At 40.2% G+C, this 25,264-nt stretch overlaps 1 protein-coding gene across 1 annotated transcript in view; it reads left to right on the forward strand.

Moving 5' to 3' along the window:
* Nucleotides 1-25,264, forward strand: part of pacrg (PARK2 co-regulated) — a 118,200-nt gene that overhangs the window by 39,765 nt on the left and 53,171 nt on the right. Inside the window, exon 3 of the mRNA XM_026305906.1 lies at nt 21,238-21,409. Coding sequence (XP_026161691.1) covers nt 21,238-21,409 — 172 coding nt within the window. The remainder of the gene's footprint in view (nt 1-21,237; nt 21,410-25,264) is intronic.

A 25,264-nucleotide genomic window follows, 5' to 3' on the forward strand; every position in this document is an offset into this window, starting at 1 on the left:
GCCACCAATGATTAATGTGTGTCATGGGTAACTCGAGGCTCTGCAGTCTCTTTAACATTTACAGTGTGTCCTCCTCCTCATGCCTTCACTATCCTTCCCCGAGCCTGAACAGCTTTTTCTGCTTGGCTCTGCTTTCCTTACATCCTATTGCAGTAGAAACAGCTTCCTCTTTCTGCTCTTCTAATGTTCCTATTTGGTCCCACAGTGATAAATGTTATTTGCATTAACTACTTTTACACAGGACTCATTTCTTCTTTCAAGTATGTAACAGAAATATTTTCCTTATTTCCAACTTTGCTTATCTGTTCTATATCTATGCCTTTCATGCGTTATTTTCTTTCTTTCAAAATGACACAAGTGCTAATTAAAGTAAAAGCCATGAATGCCAATTAACCTTATGCTTGTCAGTTAAACATAAACTTGATAAATACTCTCTCTCATGCTGAATGTGCTTTTTAGATGCGGCTCGTTCACTTGTGGAATGTGCAGTGTCTGCATTACGGCATCTTTACACAACTGACTGATTATTATAAAGCTAGGTAAAAGTTTGAACCATTATGTGGAGCCATGTGTTTATTAAATTTTTATAGTATTATTTTGACAAAATGATATTAAGAATAACTTGCAGTTCAGATCTTGTTTTTTTTTTTTTAACTTAATGGTTCTACTCACTCATCTTTTTTTATATATCACCTTGTGTTTCTTTTCTTAATGCCTATCATAAAATGCAAGTAATTTTTAAAAAATTGAGTAAAAACTGACACCACGCTGGATTTACTGTATCTTTTAAATGACTAGACCTCTAAAAGACTGTCTGCTGAAGAAGTCACAGTGTGGTAAATGTTCTTCCCTCTGGATAGCTACAAAAATGTCTCAGGGGCACAAAGTGCTTGGAGCGGGTTGTCAGGGGAATATTACTGCAGTGTTATGATGTGTTTTTATTCTGTCAGACTCATCCCCTATGGGCAGGGGCCCCACTCACAACTGTGCTGCCTGCTGGTTCACGTCACCAAAAGTCCTTTGACATCCACAATGCACAGGAATGCAGTCACAGATATGCAGATACACCAGCATACACACGTATAGACACACCATCCCCTACAGAAAGTTGACTGCTTACAGCTGGAGCCAAATGCTGCTTCACCAGTCCATCCCTGTGTCCCCTCTCTTCTCTGCTCTTCTCTTCTCTCCTCCCCTTCCCTCATCTCTTTGACTCCCAAGGACAAGGAGACCCATGGAACACTGGGACACCATTTATCACAGCAGGAACAATTACTGGAGACATTTCATTGTCAGAAAATTTCAAGCCAATTTCCCCTCCCATCATCTCTCTTTATCTTCCTCCTCTTGCTCTCTCCTTCTGTCTTTCTTACTTGCCCTCCTGCCATCCCTTCCTTTTTCTGTCTTCATCTACTCTGCCTCTTTGCATGGCTCTCAATGAGCTCTGTTGCAGGTCAGACTCCCATTAGCCCAAGCCTATCACGATAGATTACAGCACAGAGGCAGTGGAGCACTGTATTATATCTAATCTAAAGGCCCTCACAGACTTTCCTCCCTCTGTTTCTAACAATGAAATCCTTTTTTCCTGAAGAAAAGGCATGGGAAATTGCTTCTGATACTGTATCTCCAGCCCTGTGCTTTAATGAAGCCTTTCAACATGGCGTAGTGTGCAGGGGAAGAAAGTCAGTTGCCCAATCTCTCTGATCACATGTGCAGGCCTACCCTCAGTACAGTACAGCAGAGCAGAGCAGCGAGGGATCTAAATGCCAAACATGAATGAGATGTATCAAATGTTACTTTTGTTCCGACCCTTTTCCACCACGGTTTTGGTTTGCTTTTTGGACTGTATGACCCCAGCTCTATATTACAACAGCGTTTTGAAAGTGGGGTAAAGTAAATGTAATATACTCGTGAGTTACTTGATGTCGAAAGCCTCCACTGTAAAAAAAAAAAAGGGGGTATGAACCATACGGCTTCATTTTGTCACCCACAGAAAAGGTCAGCATGGGTATTTGCTCCCACCACCCTAGTCTGAACAAGAGTCTGAAAATATTATATGCATGTATTGGCTGACTGATCTGTGCTTTCCCTGTGTGGTACTTCACCTTATTTACAAATATGTTATAAATGAATATGAAGTTAATGGCCCAAACATACACAGCAGGGCATTCTTCCTCTTCTTATTTTTCATTTCCATGTTGCATTTGTTTCTAGGCAATAATCGGTTTTGATGTAGCAGTGAAATACATGTTAGCAGATAAGCATATTCAACCAAGTGTGACACAGCACCTCAGGTTGCCTGCGTGGCATTCTGACATCCATCAGTGCAGAATTGAAACGGCCTCTTAGTGTTGTGATTTTTCTGCAAGTGGAGATATGATCACCATTAGATCATTTTAAATGACTAATAACAATGGAAATGTGTTTGGGTTTGTGCTCAGGCACAGGGGGAAAATCTCTCTGATCAGGTCTATGTCAATTATGAAATCTGTGTTGAATGCACTTTAGGTGTGTGCCTTTTTATCCCCCAGTGTTGGAATAGATCACGGCAGTGTTTTAAGTCTGATTGGTGGGTTGTTCTTGATATTCTCCAAGGGTGTCACAGTTATCAATGTAATCATGTAAGACTGGGTTCAAGAGACAATTCAAATTTTTTTGTAGACTATATTTTGCTAGAATATTTGCTGTAACTCAATTATGTCACTGACACTGATTTTTCCTGCTCCACATTTGGAGTGAAACATAGCAACATAATTGCTATGTTTCACTGTTACTTTCATATCTTCTTTAATATCTTCGTTCTTTGTGTTGTTGCTTTGCAGTAGTTCTTTAACAGCCTCTTCTTTTTGTTTTGGAAAGTAGCTTCCAGATTTTAGACTGGGTCATTAGTTTGTAGATTAACTGTATCTAAAAGATTATTGCACTGTGGTTCACTCCTCCAGAGAAAAGTGACTAGTATATATAAAGGTGTGCCAAGGGAGAATCGGTGGACAGGAAAATAAAGTAGGAGAGGCAGAAATGGTAACATCAGTATTTTGGTTTGGTTTCAGCAGCAGCCAGACCCCCTTGGGAGCTGTCAGATATTCCTACAGGTCTGCAATAACTGACAAGGGTTAAAAAGGGCCAGCGATAGAGAGAGTTATAGATATGGCATGCCTATATAAGTGAGTGGAGATTGAACTGATCATCCGTCTGGTGTCTACACTGAATACTGAGAAGAAAAACACAGAAAATAAAAATGAGTACAGGTTCTTACATTCAACACGGGCTGTTCTACTTTAAACATACAACATCCAGTACGATAACTCAGCTGGAAATTTCCAGTACCATTCAATGAAACTACCTTAACCTTTAGGCAGATTTAATACTCTGTGTAGTCTGGGTTTTGTTGCAGTACTATCTCCCTTGTAGCTCTTTTAATTTCCATCTCAGAAACTGAATCCAAGAATAGACATAAACCGCAGACGATCCTTACAGAGTTTAATATCACTGAGAGGGCTAGAACAATGATTCAGAAGCACTAAATAGATGATCCACATAATCAACTTTGCATATTTGATGTGGGGCACTCTCCAGAGTGGGCCGGCTTTCAAATGTAAATTTTGCCTGAAAACTTAAATCATTTAGTGCATTTTACTTAAAGTGTATCTTTGACAACAATAAATCACGAGGTTGCTGCATCCATTAGCAAATTGGCTCTGCAGTAGATGGAAGAATAAAGAGAGAGAGAGGCGGAGCGAGACTGTGCAGAAGCGGTCCTTTATAATCAACAGTAACAGTTTCAGAGCTATAGTGGCCAGACACTGCGGCACACGGACACCCATAAACCTCTGATCACATACATCACAACAATAGGTCCATTGATTTGGCTGGCTAGGACAGTGGGTGGGAGGCACTGGTCCTGAGTGATGCATGTCACAATCAGGTTTGAAGAGCCTCTGTTCTTCCTGTGGCCCTGTTGCACTCATAGCCCTCTCTGTGTGTCCGTGAGATGCTCGCGACACATCTTTCAATGGCTGTCCTTCATGCCTCACAGTCTGCAGCCAGCACACACACGCTGTCTGCCTCTGCTCTCCATCTCATCCCCATTCTGTCAGTTCTTCACACACATATAGTACATACACACACACATGCACACACACTCACTTTTCAAGACACTGGCCTTGTCTTTTCCCTTTGGTTTCATTTGAAGAGTTTTATTGTATTTGGATAAGTGCAGGCTACATTATGTCCACCCTTTTCAGAAACATGTATTAGACAGAATGGCCAGTGCTTTCATGAGCATAAAGAGAGAGACAAGAGGAAGAGAAATGGGGCCAATTAGAGTCCTGGAGCTACCACTGTCTTCTGATACTGCTGGTCTGGGCCAGAGCAATATATGTGGGTCTGGTAGATTTTTTTTCAAATTTTTTTTTTTTTTTTTTTGGAGGTGATGAAAGAAAAGAAAGACCAGGAAATCCATTATTTCCAATTTGGCATCCAACATTACTGAAAGTTGGGTAAAATATGAATTATGGATATGACTGGAGAGGTTTCCTTGCCCAAAGGCTTTGCTTCTGAAACTTGCTTTCCTCTAGTCATCGGATATGATATCAAAGGGCTGTGTTGGATTTCTTTTACCTGTCGCTCTTAGTCTGCGTTTGCGTCCATGTTTTTATGTCATGAAGGGGACTTACTCATGAAGGGGATGTACTCTGCGTGCAATATTAGTTCTAGTTTTATGTTAAAACTGTCAACAGTGCTGAGTGGGTATTGTCTGCTTGGATTGGCAGCGTATTTATGTCTCTCAAATGCAGCAGAGCTGGCATTATATCATTTTTAATGACTCACTGTGGTAAGAAATAAGAATTCAAGCCAGAGGAAAGAAAAACAGTATAGAAATTCACACTGCAAGTGTTTTTTTTCACACTGTGAAGTGTAGTCAAATGAGATTGCCCAGATCTACATACTGTACGATCAAAGTTAGTAGATCAAACAACTCAACTGGCTCATAACTGATTTACCTATCCAGAGGCTTTAGGAAATGTGGCTTAAACCTTGCAGTTACTCATCCATATTATAGATGACATTTCTAACTGCTCATTGGGGTGTTGTTAAATGGACTGACCAAAAACATGTCATAATTGTTTGAATTGTGAAGCTTGTGTGCTGTTACAGCTTTTTTGCTGACTTCTTCTTGCATCGTCCCTGAATTTACAGACTAGGTATCTTTACAGCCCTAACCATATCCCTGCTAATTAACACGACAATAAACATGCTGGCTCCCATTAACTGTGGAGGCTGCTGCATATTTCCCTAGACGGAGTCTGACTGGTAGATAGGGGTTCTCTCTACTGCACAATATGTTAATCAGCCTCCTTCATCTCAAGCTCTCCATCTTCTTGCTCTGTCTTCAAAGTCAAGTAGGAGACCCTCTTCCCTCTTGTCCCCAGGCCTTTCCCTATCTCCATCTGCAGGTAGCTTAATATATTTGTTCAGTAGAAAGATTTACCACATAACTTGGGTGCTGATCGGCCAGTTACTATCAATTTCAAGTAGAACGCTCATCAGGTTGGTGTTGCCAGGGAAAAAATGCCCATGTCCTCTTGACCTTTCAATTGTTCTGATGCATTAAGTGCTAAAGCAAACAAGAGAAGAGGTGAGTGGATCCATGAGGCTTAGGGTGACTAACTTGTCATTATTAACAAAAGAAGTGGAACAGAGTAGTCATCCTCAAAATTTGTACTGAAAGTGCAAGGGAGTGTGGTACAGCTCTGAAAATACTTTGGGCTTTATGTGGCGTGGAACCTCTTTATTTCGGAAGGGGAGCGTATGGCAGTAATCCGCCTGCAGATAATAAGACGCCATGTCATAAATCCTCTCAGAAAACTAAGGCAGTTAGGCTCCTATTTGCTCATTCCGTCAGGGCACGCACTGTTTGCTGCTCAGAGGGGATTGTCTCCATTCTTTTCCTTTTTTTTTTTTTGTTAGACTGAAACTCATAAAATAGTCAAACTCTTTAAATATCAGCTGGCCTCATATACACTCACCCAGCTTTCAGTGTAGCTCAAGTGTGAACTCTGTAAACAGAAATCGTCCCTCAGAGATTAAGAGTCAGGAGCATTATCATAAGCAACTGTCAAATTTTGTCTTTGCATTGTTAAATAGAGAGAAAAAAGCAGACCATGATTTAATTAAAGTTAGATTGAGGGCACAGGAGGAAAAAAAACAGAATTGAAGTTAATAAAGTAGCATGAGTGAGTATGTGTGCATTGTTATTCTTGGGCCAGTTGCAGAATTAATTTTTTCCTCTGGGTGGTTAGTGCAGCGGAGGGCGATGTGTGTGCCCAGCTGCTGGTCTGAGACAGGCAGCAGTTAGGGATGCCAATCTGGTGGCCTCTTTCAGCCTGCCAGTCTGCCTAGATCTTCAGGGCTCCCCACCAGCCGTCTTCCCTTTTCTGTGTGCTGCTAAAAGAGCTAATTAAAACAGGGCTAATTAACAACACATTCACAGGCTAGTCTGCCTCACCTGTTCCTGCCTCCTCCCCAGCTTTTCTCTGTACCTCAGTGCGCACACAAAAATACACACGTCCTCCCCCCACCCCCCTCCTCCCTCATCCATCTCCCTATATCTCACTGAGGCGGCCTGCTGCGGGAGCATGTGTTTACCTTAAGGAGTTTTATGGCAATTACACTCCTGTGCTTTCTCTGCCTGTTTTGTTTTCCATTTATGTGTTTTTTTAATTGGCATTCAATGTGCTGTAATTCTGTTAGTTCCTAAAAAGGTCAGGGTCGTAAGGGATTGACTTCTGGCAGACACACTTGTGAAACACATAACATATATACACAGACATACTTCACGACCTTTTAGGAAGACAATTACAAAGCAAAACTAGTATTACTAAGTGGAGTATGGATTTTAGTCAATTCTGTAAAATGTAATTGGAATATAAATATTAGTTCCAACTGTCTACCCAGCACAAGTAATCTGAGTTTTATTGGTTGAGTTTTATTCATGATTTCTTTATCAAACTGTAACATATTTGAATTAAAGATTATTAAATATCATTGCATAACAGAGTACTTGGGCACTTGCAGAGAGTTTTCAATAATTCTCTTTTTCTATGAACAACCACCAACCCTATTTGCAGTTATTGTTCTTTTTCTTGGCAATATTATCCTGAGATAAATTTAATTGTTGGATGGTAATAACTGGCTGCTGTGGCGTACACATGCAAAGCATGAGTCACTGACAAAAGCCTTAATGCTGTTATTGCGACATTAGCTTAAATATTTCTCAGATTGTATGCAGGGAGGCACCTTTCTGCTGTCAGGTCATTGTTCAAATTATCCAGGAATTTTGAAGTATTTAAATTTTAAAGTCCCATAAAGTGGCCCTACATGGCCCTGGCTGCATTTGGCTGTTAATAATGAATGAAGACGAACAGATCAGCATGTGTAATAGGAACTTGGCTGGAGACATAGCGTGAGCTGACTGGGTATTTCAGACTGTCTGTCAGCATGTCTGCTGACCCCGATGAACACTTATTAAAATGATGGAAAATGAGATACAGACACTTGATGAGGCACGACTTTTGACAGTCCTGCAGTGTGTGTGTGTTTATGCAGCTACAGTAATAAAGCATTAACGTTTACTGTACACTTACCGCGTCTCAGATTCATAATCTACTACTGTTGAAAAATATGTGTGATGACATAGCACAAAGTCATAGGGAACCAAAGCAGCCCCACATCACTGGTAAATAATGAAAAATGCAAACTATAGACCAGTATGTGTAGAATTTACAGAGATATAGATTCTGTATCTGCTGATTCTCACTGTATCCCATCACAGTGAGATTCAACCATAATGGTTTGATAGCATATTTTATATATCACAGGAGCTCAGTGTTTTTTGTAGCAGTGTCACATTCAGTACATTTTTACTGACAGCCTTTTTTTTCCCTTCCATCATCCACCTTTTTCTCTGCTGATGGTGCTGATTATGGTTAATTATGTTGATGAATGGTAGTGCTGAGGATACTCCATCAGCATTTCATAATCTGTCTTCTCTCTCTGCTCTTTATCATAACTAAGCTGAGCCAGTGTGCAGGATGGTTCATGCAGCGATGCTGCTCAGATGCTACTGTGATTTAGACAGATTCTTACAAATCCACTTTGTGCTCTTTGAAAACAGGCTTACTTAAGTTACTCAGCAAGTTGGTCATAGCTACTGCTTGACAACTAATATGGCAGTTTCACTGTTCTTTCTTTAATTGTTTGACATTGCAGTCACTTGGGCTAATTTTAGTGATGGCAACACATCTGTCCCAGATTTAATTGCAGTTTGTTTGTTTTTTTTTATCTGCTGTGCAGGCTTTATCATGAATTCTCCAATTTGCAAAGGATTGTTGATAGTATTACATTTGGTCCTGTTTTTATTTTTTTTACCATATAATTGGAGCGGAAGTTTTTCAAGTTTTTGTTGTCACTTTTCTGTTTTTGTGTAACATAACAGCTGAGGGAAACTATAGAAAACTACATATAACTACATGTGATAAACAGTCCCTTATGAATGTGGTTAGACAAGGATATATAGCTTCAACTATTAATTCTTTCTGACCAGTTTTTAGTACCAAATAGCTTCTCTTTTTGTCTTTGTTACAAAATTCTTACAGAGGCTGAACGGTTTGTAGCCGACACACTTGGAGTGATTTTAATTGCAGGCAAACCATGATGCTATTTTAGAGTGGACTAGGTCCTCTTCTGACAGTGCTCTTGAATCTGCTTTCTAATATTCAAGTAAGGATTATGCCCCCACCCCAACTTGCCTTTCACTTAATTGGTTTAGATGAATATCTAACAGGCTAAAGCTGGGTTTGAGCCATGCAATTAGTATAGCACTGTTATTGAATTCACATGAATGTCATTGATACTAATTGTGTTTAATAAACAACCTTTAAATCCCAGTCCATGTATGATTGATACTTACATACTGTAAAATGTTTATTTATAGAAAAGTCAGAGCAAGAAAGAGGAAGTTACTATGAGAAAATTGCCCAAAATTCAATATGCTGTGCAATTATCATGTGTAATAGCCTGTAAAATCCTAATATCTATTCAGCCACTTGGAAAGGCATAAGAAATGGTCTAACCACTTAGCCCACTTTCTCTGGCCCCTTCCTGGCCATGACAGACGGCCCTGTCTGGAGAGCAGGAAGGAATAATATAAGCCATATTTCATTCAAAGACCTTTCCATGTATCCTCATTCTTTCTGTTTAGCTGACTTTCCCCCTTTTTCCTTATCTGTCCAGTTTCTCCAGAGCCAAATTGCGATTACCTCAGGTGAATCAGCAGAGGTAATGGGGACTGCATCCTGGAGGCAAAATGCAATGTGAGCAGGTTGTTCCCTTGTTCTCTCACTGCTCAGTCCTATTTATTCCAAAGGTTTGGAACAGGCAGGAAGTGTATTTTGTACCTGTTGAGTATCGTCTGACATTGCCTGTTACACATGCACCAGTGCATGTCTAGTAGTGTACAATATATATGAACCACAGAAGACAGTAGTAATACAGACAAGGCAATAGGCACTCTTTCTTATAACCTTTTTTTTTTCTGGGAGGCATCAGAGACAGTGTAATGTTTTATCTGAGCCTGTGTGCATGTATGCATCTTCATGCAGAAGGCATGTGCTTGTGTGTGGGGGTCTATGTGGGGGGAGGGGTGGGGGGAAGGACTATTCATGTGTTTGCAGCGGCAGGCAGCATCGAGGTCAAGCAGTGCGGACCTACAGTTTTTGCAATAAACCTGTCAGAAGCATACCCATCTTCATCTCCTAGGTGTTCACTTTGTCATCTGACAATATCTGTCAAATCTCTCCACAGGATTTCCTGAAAAACAATATCTCCCCCACATCTTTCACACCACTGACAGCAACACAACCACAACAGCGGTAGCAGACAAACTCAGCATTGACTACGTACTTGTTGGCATGACTTGTGACCACAAAGAGTGATACAAATATATGGTTTTTTGCAATAGGGCTAATAGGCACAATAAGCAACACTGAATTCACTAAATACTCGTTGTGCGGCCACCAACCATATCTAGTCAACCGTTGCTTCCTGCATATAGTCTAACTAAACCTCCTGTCTGTGTATGAGATGACATGTGGTGTACAGTTGTTTATCTGCCTCAAATCACTCTTCCTGGGGCAAAGCAAAGATTGCATGCTACCAGAAGTAAACGGAGGGACTATTTCCTCATTTGCTCTCCTCTCCACTCAGAGCTCAACCAACACCACCACTATCATATTCCCAGTATGTCACATCTGAAAAGAGCAGGGAGCACTTGCCATCTCTGCTGGAAGATTTCCCTATTCTGTGGCACCCTGATAAGCCCTGACTTACTCCTGCCATGTGGGTCAGAGAGACTTGGAGACACATGGCTTGTATTGCCTTTTGTAATTACATCTGCTTCACTGCACTGTTTCTGCTCCCCTTACTCTCTCCTTCTTTCAAACAGGAAGTAGATGTGTGAGGGCATGTGCATGAATGCACATGTGTACAGTATATGTGGCTGCGTTTTCTGGCACACATGAGCATCTTTGGGTAGTAATTATTTCACTTCAATCCAGGCCACCAATATTAAATGGAAAGCTTTTGTGCATAGAGGGACATATATCTGCATATATTCTGTCTCTCCATTGTAATGCCACCCCTCACCTGCTGTATTTGATCCTCCTATTGTGACTCCACACACATATTCCTCAAGTTGGTGATTTTAGACTGTAGAATTGATCAATTTTGGCTTATAGAAAATGGAAATGGGAATATTTAACATCCTGCGCACACTGCAGTTCTTTATGTAGGCTAGATGTGTGTGTGTTTAATGTGCTGAAAAAATTGTAGCTTAGAAATATTAAATATTTTTCTTGTATTGCAAGCCACACTCATCCATATGGAAGTTCCCATTGCTCTTTGATACTGTAGTGGATGCTGCAGATACATTTAGGTTGAACACACAGTGTTTACCATATTCCTGCATTTGGATATAGTAAAATGTAGTAAGCTACTCTTCTGGTTCCAGTCTGCACATGGATTATTTGTTCTGTTTCGATTAACATGACCTGTGACAGATGCAGGGTATCAGAGGCAATGTTGTTTTTGTGTTTTTCAGTAGTTCATCCCAGTATCTTAATCCTGATTATATTTATTACATTTTGTAAGGCTGGAAGAAAATTTTGATATTTCGCTTATTCAACTAATTATTAGAATATGTTCAGACTATACTGAAACATGCATTTTGCAGTTGTAATTATAGCAATTTAATGTGTTCCTGCACTCACAAGCATGCACACTGCATTTTACTTGACTTTTCAAAAGCTACCTTTCTTCCCACACATAAGGCACATTAGTCACTTTCTCTGAAACAGTCCTCTTCTTTAGATTCAGTCCTTTTATTCAAAGGCCTCGAGTGAAAGTGTTGAACCATGGGACTGAAGATGCTATCATCAACGCTGAGGAAATACATCTTTCTCCCTGCAGGTGGATGATTGAGCTCTGTGTGTGTATATGTGTGTGTTTCTGTGTGTAGCCCTGTGCATAAACCTTTAACTTTTTTTGTGCTGGCCTCCCCTCCTCTTGCTTTTTTGCTTTGGATGTCACACCAAACTATTTTCTTGTCTTATCTCTTGACCAACATCTGCGCAGCTGCCTGCCACTCATAACTAAAAGGCTGATTCCACATCACCTGACAAAGAGCTTTGCCATGACATCACCACTGACCCACAGCAGAGAGGGATAATGTTGTACCATGTGCTCATATGCTATATGCTATGTACAATGTGAAGATGCCTCAGTTCACAACTTTACTCTTTATTGACCCAACAAGGAAGAAAAATCTTTTGTTTTGTCTGACAGTGTTTCACAGACTAGGGACTGTTGTTTCTGCTGGACAAATATGTTGTAAGTGACAGGATCTTGTGCAGCTCCAACATGTGCTACAGCTCACATCTATAGTTGTCTCCCAGCTTTCCTAGGTCAGGTTTAAATGAAACATCACAGACACAGATATAATTGGCTTTCAATTTCTTGCTTCTCTCTGCTGGCATGACTGTGTGTCGCACCCCCCTTTCCCCTCACCTAAATAGAAGCATAACTTAGTAGAATGGGCTGTAATCTTTCTCTGAGGGTGAACAGAGGTGTAATGCAAAACATTGTTTGGTTTCTTCTTTCGCTCTCTTTCTGTCTATGCTTGTTTCTTTTGTTCTTTCTTGCTTGCTTGCTTTCTTACCTGTTTGCTTGCCTTTTTTATTGTTTTAGCCATTTCATAGCCTTCCATCTCCACTCCCTGTCTCTGTCCTTTCCATTCATGCCTTGGTAGCTCAGTGGAGTCCAGGCACCCTTTGATCTGTAGTTCAGAACACAAGATGTGAGTTATCCGCTGGCAACAACAAGCACATCCCATTAGGCGCTGGACAGAGCCTTGACAGACACTGCCTCTCTTCCTCTGCTGCTCCTGCTTGGCCCTAAAAGCAGACTACCTGCTGCTACTGGTGCTGCTGATTTCTCTGTGCTGCTTCCCAGCTCAGCGTGGGCATTATTGGCTCAGTACACTTGACACACAAGCAAGTTAGAGTCACTTGTTGAATTCAAAATGTTGAAATACTCTGTGTGCAATATATTTTTGGTTAGCCATGGGTTTGTCACCGAGTGCGTTTTGCGTCACTGAAAAACTAGTTGTCCATTTGGTTGATCGAGGTGCCTCAACATAATTAGAATTGTTGATCTAGGCAGGCAATTAAGTGAGGGAGGAGGGAGATTTCTGTCTTTAAGAGGAATGTGATGGGTCTGGGAAAAATACTACCATTTAAATCCAATGTTTAACAACATTAGAGACATTATGCTTGAAAAAAAAAAAAGACAGACAAGGTCACAATCAAAAAAAATGCATGTTAGTGATTTTCTGTGTTAATGGCACCAAATGTGCTGTCTATTTGTTCTTATCTGTTAGGTACTATCTATTTGTTTTTATCTGTTAGGTACTATCTATTTGTTTTTATCTGTTAGGTAATATTTATTTGGTTGATTTAGTCAATCCTTTGTCTTGAAACCCTCACAGAGAATGTCACAGAGCCTGGTGAAGCTGCCTTGTTATCTTTAACAGACCACACATTTTTCTTGGTCTCTATTGTTTTGGCTTCATGCACAAAATCAATGGAGGTCATTCATCACATGCTCATTGAAAATGAGCATATTTGTTTGAACATTTGTGAGGATTTTTCAGTACAGTGCAGGCAGAGGAGCAGCAAGATTTATCAAAACCTTGCAGGCAGTAGATGCTACAGTCATGGTATTTGCTTGCTGAAAAAGCATTATTCTGTCCCCTTATCTTCCCTGTACATCTGACTTGTATAAATCACATACACATGCAGACTCACAGACATATACTATGTATACCAGTAATTAATGCATGTATAGATGCATGAACACTCAAACACAAAAACATACACATATACAACGTGGTTTCTGTTTTTGTCACAAACAACCAGTGATGGATCGGCTCTTTCCATTTTAAATAGGGGGAAAACACACGCCCCCAGGGACCCTTGTGTGTGGAAGTACTTTGAAGTGTCCACATTTAATTCTTCTGTATGATAAATGAGAGGGGAGCTGCAGTTGTAGCCTGTGAGGAAAAGCTCAGTTCGCTCAACGATGGGAGCGGTAACAAATGTACCGATAGCTGATAAGCTGACTGTGTCTCTTGCTCTTGCTTGTTGTTCTGCTCCCTGCAGACCCCCACAGCCAGATAACAAATCCATCCTATCAATCAAACCCATCAATGGCTGGTTGCAGATTAGAGACAGTGATTTTGGGTCTGATTGGAGGGGAAATGCTGATTACACCTCCCTCTCTCTGACTTGATTACACTCTGCCTGTGTGTTGTCAAGCTCGGCTGCTGAGCTGTAATCACTGGGAGCTAAGAGTAGAGGCCGCAGCTCCTGGATAGACAAGACACAAACGCAATTACACCACTAGCTGGTGAGCTGTGACTTTATGACCACTGCTAGGTCATTTAAAAGGTCTGCGTCTGGAACTGTCAGATCATCTGTGCATATTAACTGCACACAGGCCACAACACGTGCAAGCTGCATTTCACTGAGATAAGGAAAACTCCATCTATGAAGCCTTTTATCTCATGTTTTTTTTTCTCCCAACTTCTGTCATGCTCATCTCCCCTTGTTTCCCTCCTCCTGCTTCTCTCCACTGCCCTGGCCTACTTCCATCAAAGTGGCAGAGGGCCGTGCTAGAGCATGTGCGCACACACGTAAACACAAACACCTTTGTTTTTAGTTCCTCATGGGGACTTTACTTTTGGTCTCCATAATGTAGGAAAAACAAGGACATACACATACACACACACTCACACACATTGAGTTGAGTCCTTTATTTAGGTGCCTCACCTTTAAAATTGGAGCAGGTTCCAGACAGTCTCTTCGTCACCCACTTCAGCTCATTCTAACATTACGTCCCTCTATGCCTCTACTCCATCAATTTGCTCAGCACTCCAACTTTTTCAATTACTGCGGCCATATAAGCCTGCTGTATTTTGCTACATTGTGTGTTTTCGTGTAGCTAACAGAGGCCACTATTAGTGTTGTGTGCCACAAAATCTGTGTTACTTGAAGAATGTAAACAATTTCATTGCCATATATTGCCAACATTTGACTGCCAAGTTTGAAATGTGTGTGGAAAATGTATTGGTTTTATTTGCTTTCTCGCTTATAGAAAGATAATTGTGATGGGTTCTCAGTGAGAGTGCACAAACAAACCAAATAAACTGCAGAAACACAAACGGAATGATTTTTCTGATAATACTTTGGATAAATAGAGTATATATCTGCATAAAAAAGCCTGAAGCTGAGTCAGACCTCTTTAAACTTGGTTAGTAAATATTTAGTGGCATATTGATTTATTTTAAACATCTTGGAATACTGAAATGTTTTGGTTTGTTTAGTGAATTGTGTGATAAAGATGTTATTCTTGAACATTAAAAGAAATACAGTCTTGAAGGAACACTGTCTAAAGGTTCACTCTTTGAATTACTCCAGCTAATGTTTGCTACTCTAATAATACCTTCCTACCTTTAATCTTGAACACACTATTCGGGAAAACTGGCATGACTGTGTGTCTAAATACTATTCTTTCTGTTTGCGTGTGCGTTGTTATATTTGTGTTCATGGCCAGTTCACATAAAATTCAAAACTTTCTATGTCCTGGTTTTGAACTATCATTGAAGTCCAAACTTGTCTCATCCAGCATGTGTTAGGTATCATTTCAATTGACACCATGCACTTTACTACTAGTGCTTTGAATTGAGCATACTTGCATGCTTGTTAGATGGAAACAGCTGTCAGGGGAGATAGCGAGAGTGACTCATTCCTATTTTCCTCAGTTACCGTTTGCCTATTCCAGTCTTGCTCCTCTTATTGTGACCTCCAAAAAGTCTAAATATTCTGATCTTTTTCTCTTTTCGCTCTCCTTTTTTTCGTATTGAAAGTGAGTGCACACGGCATTGATGACTCAGTTTTGAAACTGTTGTGACCAGAGGTGTGCTGTGTACATGTGGAAACAAGGTTAGATAAGAATGAATGAATTATTGGTATGTTTTGTGTGCATTGAACTCATGGCAGTATTTGAGAAGTTCTGTCATTAAAGCTGCTCTGTAAAGGAAATTGAAATCTGCGTGCAAGAGGTACAGCATATCTGCAATAAATTGAAATGAATTGCATCTTGAATCAGCCACAGAGGGTGCTTTTTTTGTTTAGTGTAGTTTAGTTTTGTTGATAATAAAAAGAAACATTTAGATCTCAGCCTATTTGTCAAGGATAACACAATAAAGTCCAGGACTTATTTTGCTGACATTGTGTTTGTTTACTTAATGAGCAGACGTCAGCATACATTAACATCTTCTGTAAGAACCTAAATGTAGAAAACAGTTCAGTGCAGATTTTAAGAACTTATGTTGGCAGCAACTGGCAGCAGGGTGGGCACTATCAGTCATGTTTGTGGATATGACTGAGAAAATTTAAAAGGAGTCCTGCTCAGTTCAGTTTGTAACATCTTGATGATGCCACTTTCTGATATAGCTAAAAATGATTCACTTGCCTGTGTGTCCTGTTTGCATGTTTGACTTCACTGATTTTATATCACTTTTTATCACATATCTCTGGCCTGTAACAGAGATCAAACTGTGCTTTCTGCAGCTCAATAAATTTATGCTGGCCTTAAGGAACAGTTTTGGTATCCAAAAGATTAATTTAATGGCGGAGCTATTCAGATGTGAGATTAATAATGGGATATTGCTATTCAAAGCGTCTATGTTGCAGTCTTAGTGATTTGAACTGCTGCTTACTGAGTCCTTTAATGTAGTTCTTCCTTTACTTTTGCCTTGGCCATCACAGTAGGAAAGCTGAGAAGCCAATCTGATTGTCAAGAACTAAAATGCCACTGGAATCAAGAACTAACAAAATCAGTGTTCATCATTTGTTAGTGCACAAACGTGGAATATACTAACCACAGATGGGGTTTTAGAAAGTGACATTGTTTATCAGAGAAACAGCATAGTTGCAGAGTGAGGTAAAGATCACAATGATGATGCACAGGAATTAATATTATTATTGGTGGTTGTTAATTCATTCCTGGGTCCTGGGTGAGATACACATCATAACGTAAATATCTTTATGATGCATTCCACATTATCTACCTGCTATCATATGCAAATCCTTAATTCCTTTGTGGTCTTCCATAATATATTTTCAGCAACTAATGCTTTTTGTTTGGCCATAATGACAGTGTAATTAATGACTCAGTGTGTGTGGCACTAGTAGGAAGCCTGTTCTCCCCTCAAAGCTGAAATAATTGACAGCAGCTCTTCTAAATAAAGAAATGTGTCCTTGTGTTCACAGAAAGCTGAATCCAGGTCAGGTTATTATGGCATCATCAATTAGAATAGCATCACTGTCAAACAGCTGACATACAGTCTGTTGCAGGGTCTATGTGACTTGGAACAGCAAAGGTTAGAACACAAAATTAGACGACAACGTTTCCTGGCAGTTACACTTTAAACCTGCAGTTACAGGTTTGTTTTCTTCTTTAATGTGAGTCATTTCTAATGGAAACAGAACGCATGCTGGCATAATGTAATTTAGAAAGGAACTTCAACAAACATTTGAGGGATTTGACTGGAATAATATGCAGGAGGATGTGGAACTGTAGAGGACTCTTCACTCAGCCCACACTTTTCTCACCCGCTTTTTGATCAGGAGCCGGTGGACCATTTTTTTTTGGACATTTTCACAAACTGACATCTAAACACAAACCTCCAAAACCATGATAGTCCAAGATCTACTAGCTAACAGTCAAAACACATATACACAATCCCCTTTTTAATTTTTTATAGCCTCTCTGTAATTTTGCCCTTTGTTTATATTTTTACATAAATGGCTCACATCACCCTGGCAAGCTACACCAATAGCTTATCACATCTGAGCACACACATGATACAGGCTGCATGTAACCATACACAGAGTACACACATATGCTGCACACATATGTATTCAATCACACAAACATAATTACATCCAGCCATTGTGTATTTAAAGTGACGACATGCTGTTTTTGTTCCGCCTGGTCTCCTGTGACTGTCAGGAGCTTCTGATCCTGCTGTTTAATGAGCAGAGGCTCTCCTCGCGCTTGCTCCTAGTCTGGTCTGTTGCTGTATGTCTGCTGTTGCACAGCTGACCAGAGGAGACATGCAGGTCTGTGTCCCAGGGCTAATTGCTGCTACTTGGCTGGTAGTGTTTCTGTGCTCCACTCTCATTGACTCCCTGGACTCCAGGGGGATTCCCATAGGCACCCAAAGACAAACAAACCTGGGCATACAATCGATAACGGATGCAAGAGTTACCGCTCAGAACAGTTGCTGATTAAGATTCTCTGTGAATGTGTGTATGTGTGTGTGTGTGTGTATGTGTATGTGCATGTGTATGTGTGTGTGTGTGTGTGTGCGTGCGTGTGCGTGTGTGTGTGTGTGTGTGTGTGTGTGCGTGTGTGTGTGTGTGTGCACCTGGAATAACTCACATTGTGAATCAAAACCTGCTTACAGACTCGTATTGTGGGGACTTGACCATCCTTATTTACTTGCTGGTCCCCACCAAATAAATAACTGAACTTTATAGTGGTTACTTGGTATAGGGTTAGTGAAAGGATAGGGTGAGGGTTAGGGTTAGGCAAGTAGTGGTTAGGCTAAATCTAGAGGAAATAGATGTAAGTCAGTGTAAAGTCCCCACAAGAAATGGAAATCCAAGTGTGTGTGTGTGTGTATATGTGCGTGTGTGCCGATTGTTCCCACTTCTTCAGAGCTAACTGGAATCTTCAGTCAGTCCCTAAGTGCTTGTTTATGTGATTTTGATTAAGAGCATCACAGGGTTCAGAGGTTGTCTTCACAACAACACCACATTAATGCTCCCAGGTAATTATTCCCACAACATCTCAGGCTCACAACATGGTAGATGAGACTGTGGCCCCAGTGTGAGTCCTGATAATGCACTGGCTTGTGCAAGACAAGGCTTTGTACTGCTACCAATAGACCTAATGCATAGGTTTTATAAGAATATTGCTTTTAGATATTTTAACTTGTATCAATAAGATTTAGCACATCAATAATTTATACAAATAAATGAAAAAGTAAAAATCATCACTTGAATTGCTTGTACTTTTGACATTTTAATCACCAATTTTAACTTAATGCATTTCTTTATTTCAAACTTTTAATTCCTCTTAATCTGCTAATTTATTTTTAGTATTAAAAGTCAGAATTTTCCACACTTTTTACAGTATTAACAAATATTACAATAATATTCCTAATGTAGATACAGGTTTGCAGCAATAGATAAATCAAACTATAATTGCAGCCCTGGACACTCCATTGATTAAGGGTAAAAACATACAAGGTTGTTTTTGCATCCAAAGAAATTCAAAAAAGTAGCTTATGGCTTGATGTGTCCCTGTGTGCCGCCGACTGCCACTGGCTAGAAAGCAATGCTATGCTGTAGTGTCATCTTGCCTCTCCTCAGCCTCTCTATCCTTCTACTCTCTCCTCCCCTTCTCTTCGGGCTCATGTTTGCTTTTGTTCTTGTCTCCAGCCCTCCTGACTCACAATGATGATCTTGGCCAAGCGCACGGAAAGGTCAAGGTTGGCCGGCAAATTGCCTCAAAGCAATCAGCCTTGTCTCCCTGTGCTAACAGTGTGAGCTCTATGTCTTTGTGACCATCTCACCATCTCTCCTTCTCCCCTGTTCTGTCCTTCTCCTTCTTTGTGTTTACCTGGGGGAAGGGGCTAGGGGGGCATGTGTCAGGGAGGATTGACAGCAGATTTTGGAGGGCAGGGGATTTGCCCTGCTTTGACTCTGACTGGTGCCTGGGTGAGGGCTGAACACTCAAAAGCACCGAGCGTTACTGCCTGGATGACACTTCAGCAGAGACCAGCAGGACCCAGTGAAAAAATGCCACAGCTTTGGAAAGGATTCACCTTCAGTCAATTTTTGCATAATTTATTGTGTTGTACATTTAATTTTAAGAGGATAAAATGAAAGCTTTCTCAACCATCCTCCACTCAATAACTCATAATGACAAAGCAAAAACATATATTTAAATTTGTAATTATTAAAAATTAAAAGCAATTTTTTTTTACAGTGAACAAATAATAAATTGTGGTGAAGAACCACAAGAACTCTGTGGAGATGGGAAAAGTTGCTAGATGGATGTATTTAGACCAACGTGTATGTGCTCCAAAGAGATGCCATTTTTCATTAGGCCTGGATGAAAAATGGAATTGTTCTTTCAACCTCTAACCTAATGGTCACCTGGAAGACTTGGGTCCACAAGCCTTTTGTAGAGCAAATTGTTGCACATTAATGAATAGTTTTCTTTTTGACAAAAATTTTAATAGGCACAGCCTGGCCACCTTGGCAGAGATCTGGGGTCCTACAGTTGCTGCATCTTTATCGATTGTCAATCTGATGAGTGTACAGCAGACAAACAAGCATGTAGACCATGCAGCAAGAGCAGAGAAACAAACATTTTTTGTTTGGATTTCAGGAAAATATGACTCTGAAACAAAACACAGATTCTCTGAATATATTGTATTTCTCTCCACCCAGTTTTTCACTGCTCAACATGTGACCATACAAGGGATTTTGGGGAAATACAAAAATCTATATAGAGACAGGGTCTATGTTAAGGAGCTTGTAATGCTCAAAACAGGTAATCAAAAAAGATGAACTACTTGGTTTTTAGTTAAAACTTTCCTCTTACAGGTTAAAAATATTTTTCCTCTTCATGCTTAACAATTGGAAAGGGTTAGCTGATATCTTTCCTATAGATATACCCTCACTAAGTACATCAGGTGCACAGCTACACCATAAGCCATGTCTGAATGTTAGTGTACATTGTACATGATTTTCTGCTCGCACACAAACACACAAGGCTCAAGGATGTGGTTTTTTTGGGTCAGCTGTTTGTTGCAACCCAGTGTGCCTGAGTGGTTTTCCTCTGATGGCTTCACACACATGAAAGATTCCTCTTTAATGTGTCCCACAGTGCCCACACACACCCAGTCAAACAGCATCAAAGCCTATCTGTGGCCCGTAGCTGGCCAAGTGTCTTCATCTACCGGCCGATTGTGTGTGTGTGTGCGCCTTTCTGTCTGTAAACAGGTGTTAACATATCAGCCCACAAGCTGCCACATGCTGCTGTGTCATGATCTCCTGAACAGCTGTGTGTGTGAGAATGTGTTAACTGTTAAGGGTTATAAATGGCTGTAAGAAGAGCTTCAGCCCTTGATCGTAGGCAAGGCCAAGGACAAACAAAGAAAAAGGGCAAAGACTGAAAGGGAGATTCTTAGTAGTAACTGATTTTCTCAATAACATTGAATTTTAATCTGCTGTCTTTCACTGTGTACATTTTTGTACACAGAGAAAATGAGTGAGCTTGACTGATTTAGTGGGTAGATACATGTATAGGTAAAGGTTGTCCAAATTCATCCCTGTTGCTGCTATTGTCATCAGCAGCTATATGTTCAAACAAATATCCTTATGCAAAAAATGGAAACTGTATCCCTGCTATCTGTCAGCTTCTCTGGTCTAAAGAAGCAGCTAACATGCATGTAATGTAAATGTATATGTTTCTCTTCAGGTGGAGATTGAAAAGCTGGACTACCACCATTATCTGCCTCTGTTCTTTGATGGCTTATGTGAGACTGTTCATCCATACGAGTTCTTCGCCCGCCAGGGAGTTCATGACATGTTGGAGCATGGTGGTCCTAAGATCCAGCCTGTCATTCCTCAGCTTATCATCCCCATCAAAAGTAAGTGTGGGAGGATGCCTGCACTCACACTGTACCAATCACACATAACACACACACTTTCACAAGATCAGAACTGTAAAGTAAAGAAGAGAGAGAAAAGGATAATGAAAGTTGTTCATTTTAAATACAATATATGGTAACTTTATGTCACTTATCCGTACTAAAAAATATATAGTTAACTAAAGCAACGAAATGGTTGAACTACTCCAAACCTCTCAATAAGTAAGTATCATTATTATTTTATGAATGATTGACAACCAAGTTGTCTGCTCAGTTTAATTAAAGCCTTAAATATTTCTACATGGCATAATTTTAGTATTCACTATTTGATGACAGCATCATTATATTTTAATTAATGTTTGCTGACAAATCCTCATGACTATAAAGCATTCCCATTTCCTGATAGAATAACTAGCTGCTAATTTAAAAAAAAAAACAAAAAACAACTAGATGATGTGGGCACAAACTGAAAAGGTCCAGTATAGTAGCTGGGAATAGATAACTAAACATGGGGTATCACTGGATTTTTTTCTAAATTGGCATGGTAAAAGAACTATATTATGAGTCAGTATTAACATACATATGATCAATCTATATTAACATATTTTTCACACAATGACTCTCTCAAACTCCTCTCAGGCAGTGTTGCGTGGTAGGAGAGTGTAACCAAAACAGAACAACAGACTCTACCAGGAATGGACTCACCTGCCTTACACGACAACAGATTCTAACACTGCAGAACAACAAGTCCTGTGACAAGTCCTTATTTGGTTTTGCAGTCATACTGTTCCTATTATTACATTAACCCTCAGGGTGAGGTGCCCTTGATTTTACATTTGCTGGGAGAAGCTGCCTCTAAAAGCATGCCTGATAATCTGCCATGAATGTGGTGACATATCATAGTGTTGTGCCCTCTTGCCTTTCCAAACTGAACACACACACACACTAGTTGGCAGATGGAAGTGGGCGGAAAGGTCATTTCTCAGGGTGAAGTTGTCTATGACTTCAAAAATACACATCAGAATTTACACTGATGTGAACAGGAAAAGTTTCTTATGTGGCAAATACAGTTAAGATCAATGTACAGAGAAGTTAGCAGACTTTTTTAGAAAATTTCAACACACATACAGAAAAACATAATCTCTCTCTATCTCTCTCTCTCTCTCTCTCTCTCACACTCTCACACACACACATAAACACACATACACTCTTTTGTTAGGCACCGCTGCCAAGTGGAGTGTCAGTTTCAAAGCAGGAGCCCTTAAGTGGCGCCCAGTGAGCCTGGAATAGTGTTCATGTCATGGGCAGTTGGCTGGTGGTGTGTAGGTGTATGTGAAGTGTGTGTGTGTTCTTTGTTTATGTGTGGGTGTGCGAGGCAGAGAGGCATAACAGCCACCACTAGGCAGGGCTGCTGGAGACACAGAGACACAGTGACAGACTGACCCTAGCACAAAGTCTGTTTCATATACATAGTGCTCTGAAAGTCTCTTACATGAATTACAAACTGATATATCTACAGTCTCATGTTTGCATGAATGTTACTGTATATTTAAATACACTATAGTTAACTTTAAAACTGTTCATTCATCTTTTTTTGATTGCTGCTTTTCTGAAGCCTAAACTGGACACTTCTCCTCCCCACGACTGTTTTCATGTCTATGAAAATCATGAACAGAATCGGTACCAAGGGACAGCAGAGGCTAATGCCAGCTGGAAACTTGTGTGACTTCCTGTGGGAAATATGGATGCAACATAGCCCTGGTACTCCATACCTCTACCAGGGGACATAGCTGTAAGCCAACATCGCTTATGTACAGTGCTTGTGTAGATAGTGAAAAACCACAACTGCGTGGTGTGCTGCGGAAGTAGTAATTAATGGCCTTGTGGCCAGGGTGGCCCAACAAAACGAAAGTATCCCATTGGCTCTAACCTTTTCATAGATCATATCATCATTTGCATGCCATAAAAATGCATTACATTGTTTCACAGGCTCCTGGCATCGCAGCATCTTTTCATAGATACGGTAGTTTAAATATTTGGATGGCTAAGTATCTGTTTCGTCTTTTTTTTTTTTTAAAAATCCACTTTGCATACAACCTGACATTTTACAAAGAGCAAGCAGGTCACTCACTAACTTAGACAGTAGTTTATAAATTTAAACCCCTCAGCAGTTTTGGTACTTTGCCTCTGGGAGGCCAGACCAAAGGTGATGGTTATGCTTCTCATGAAAACATACACTTCGCACTGATAATGGAATTTTAAATGGCCTGCTCCTTATTAACTTCTTGGTTTATTAAAAATCAGGCCTGTTTCACCATCCACAAGGCAAAGCTGCCCGTCTGTGTCTCTGTTGCAGATTAATTACTTTTCTATGGAGCAGTGAAGAAGAAGGGATGTGGAAAGAGGAAGAGAATAAAAAGCTGTCTGCAGTTTAAAATGGCAAGATATATATTTTTCTCCCCTGACGTTAATACATCTTCTGTGTGGCTGGCAGGCTCTTATCTGCAGAGCGACTGAGTCACGTCAGGCCCTGGTGAATTTTGATGATGACTGCAGGTCACCCAATGAGAATACACAATGAAGAAAGCTCTGGCTGACATTATACTCTAAGGCTCTGTCCTCAGTGACTTAAAAACTGAACTCTTTCCAACTGTACACCCTGTTCCCTTCACCCCATACAAGAGAAACTACCTTATAGGTTAAAAAAGCTAATAAAGATTAAATCACTGGGAAAAAAAACAAGGCTTTACTATATTGTTGTGGTTCTGATTAACTTTAGAAGGTGTTTTTTCCTCAATAGTTGTGGAAGTAACTTATTTTAGTAAAAATGACACAACAATGGACCAAAAAGAAGTTCTGTTCAAAATGGGTAAAATGTTACTGAAATGCTGTGGTTTAGGATTTTCTGGCTTCTTTAAATAGGGAGCGGGATTCAGAGCCATGCCTCTATTGAGCCTCGGTTGATTGGCATAACATTTGTTCAGCTTTAAACCAAAATGAGACTTCCATTACAAGACGATCTTCAGTTATGCCTCTGCATGGGAACATCTTCTTCTGATCTGAAAAGTATATTTATACACTGAGCGAGAACAATTCGCCACCAAACTCTCCGACATGTCACTTTACGTCTGACATTTCACAGGAAACAGAATACAAGGTCACCATTGTTTTATTTTCACACTGAATATGTAACAGTTCCTAACATGAATAGATGATTACTTTATTCAGATTTGTTGCAACACAGGTTTTATACCAACATTAATATATCGGGCCCTTGGCTGCTTTCTCCCCTGCTCTTTAAATTTTTTTCCTTTTCTTTTTCTCTCAGTAAGGCGAGAGTGCCGATGAATAATTGAATAGTTCCACAGTCCAAATGTCACACCAGGGAAAATTGTTTGCGCTGGCTGGTAATTAGAATTTCATTGTTTGTTATGTAGGTTTGAAATTCCTGTCATTCCACATTCCACCTTATCTTGGTGATGGCAAATATGTCTGTGCTTGTCTGTCTGGTCAGACACTAAGGCAGAGATGGAGAGATAGCATAAAGCACAATACATTTATTTATTCAGCATCACCTCCTCCACTGGTCTTGAATAGGGCTCACAGACACTGCCACTGACAGAGAAAAAGCCATGCATAGGCAATGTTGTCATTTTCAAATGGACAAAGAACAATGGACCTGGTTCAATTGGTCATTGTCTAACAAATACACACAAAATACTATTAACCCACACAGAACAGTGTTAAATGTTTCATTCCTTTGACCTGTGTGTTGTCTTCTGTTGTTTATATGACTTCTTCACTGAATATCTTTGTTCATATTTTGTTGCTGCCATGTTCAGTACTGTCTGTGCT

This window comes from Mastacembelus armatus, chromosome 22 (genome assembly GCF_900324485.2).
Source record: "Mastacembelus armatus chromosome 22, fMasArm1.2, whole genome shotgun sequence".
Lineage (NCBI taxonomy): Eukaryota > Metazoa > Chordata > Actinopteri > Synbranchiformes > Mastacembelidae > Mastacembelus > Mastacembelus armatus.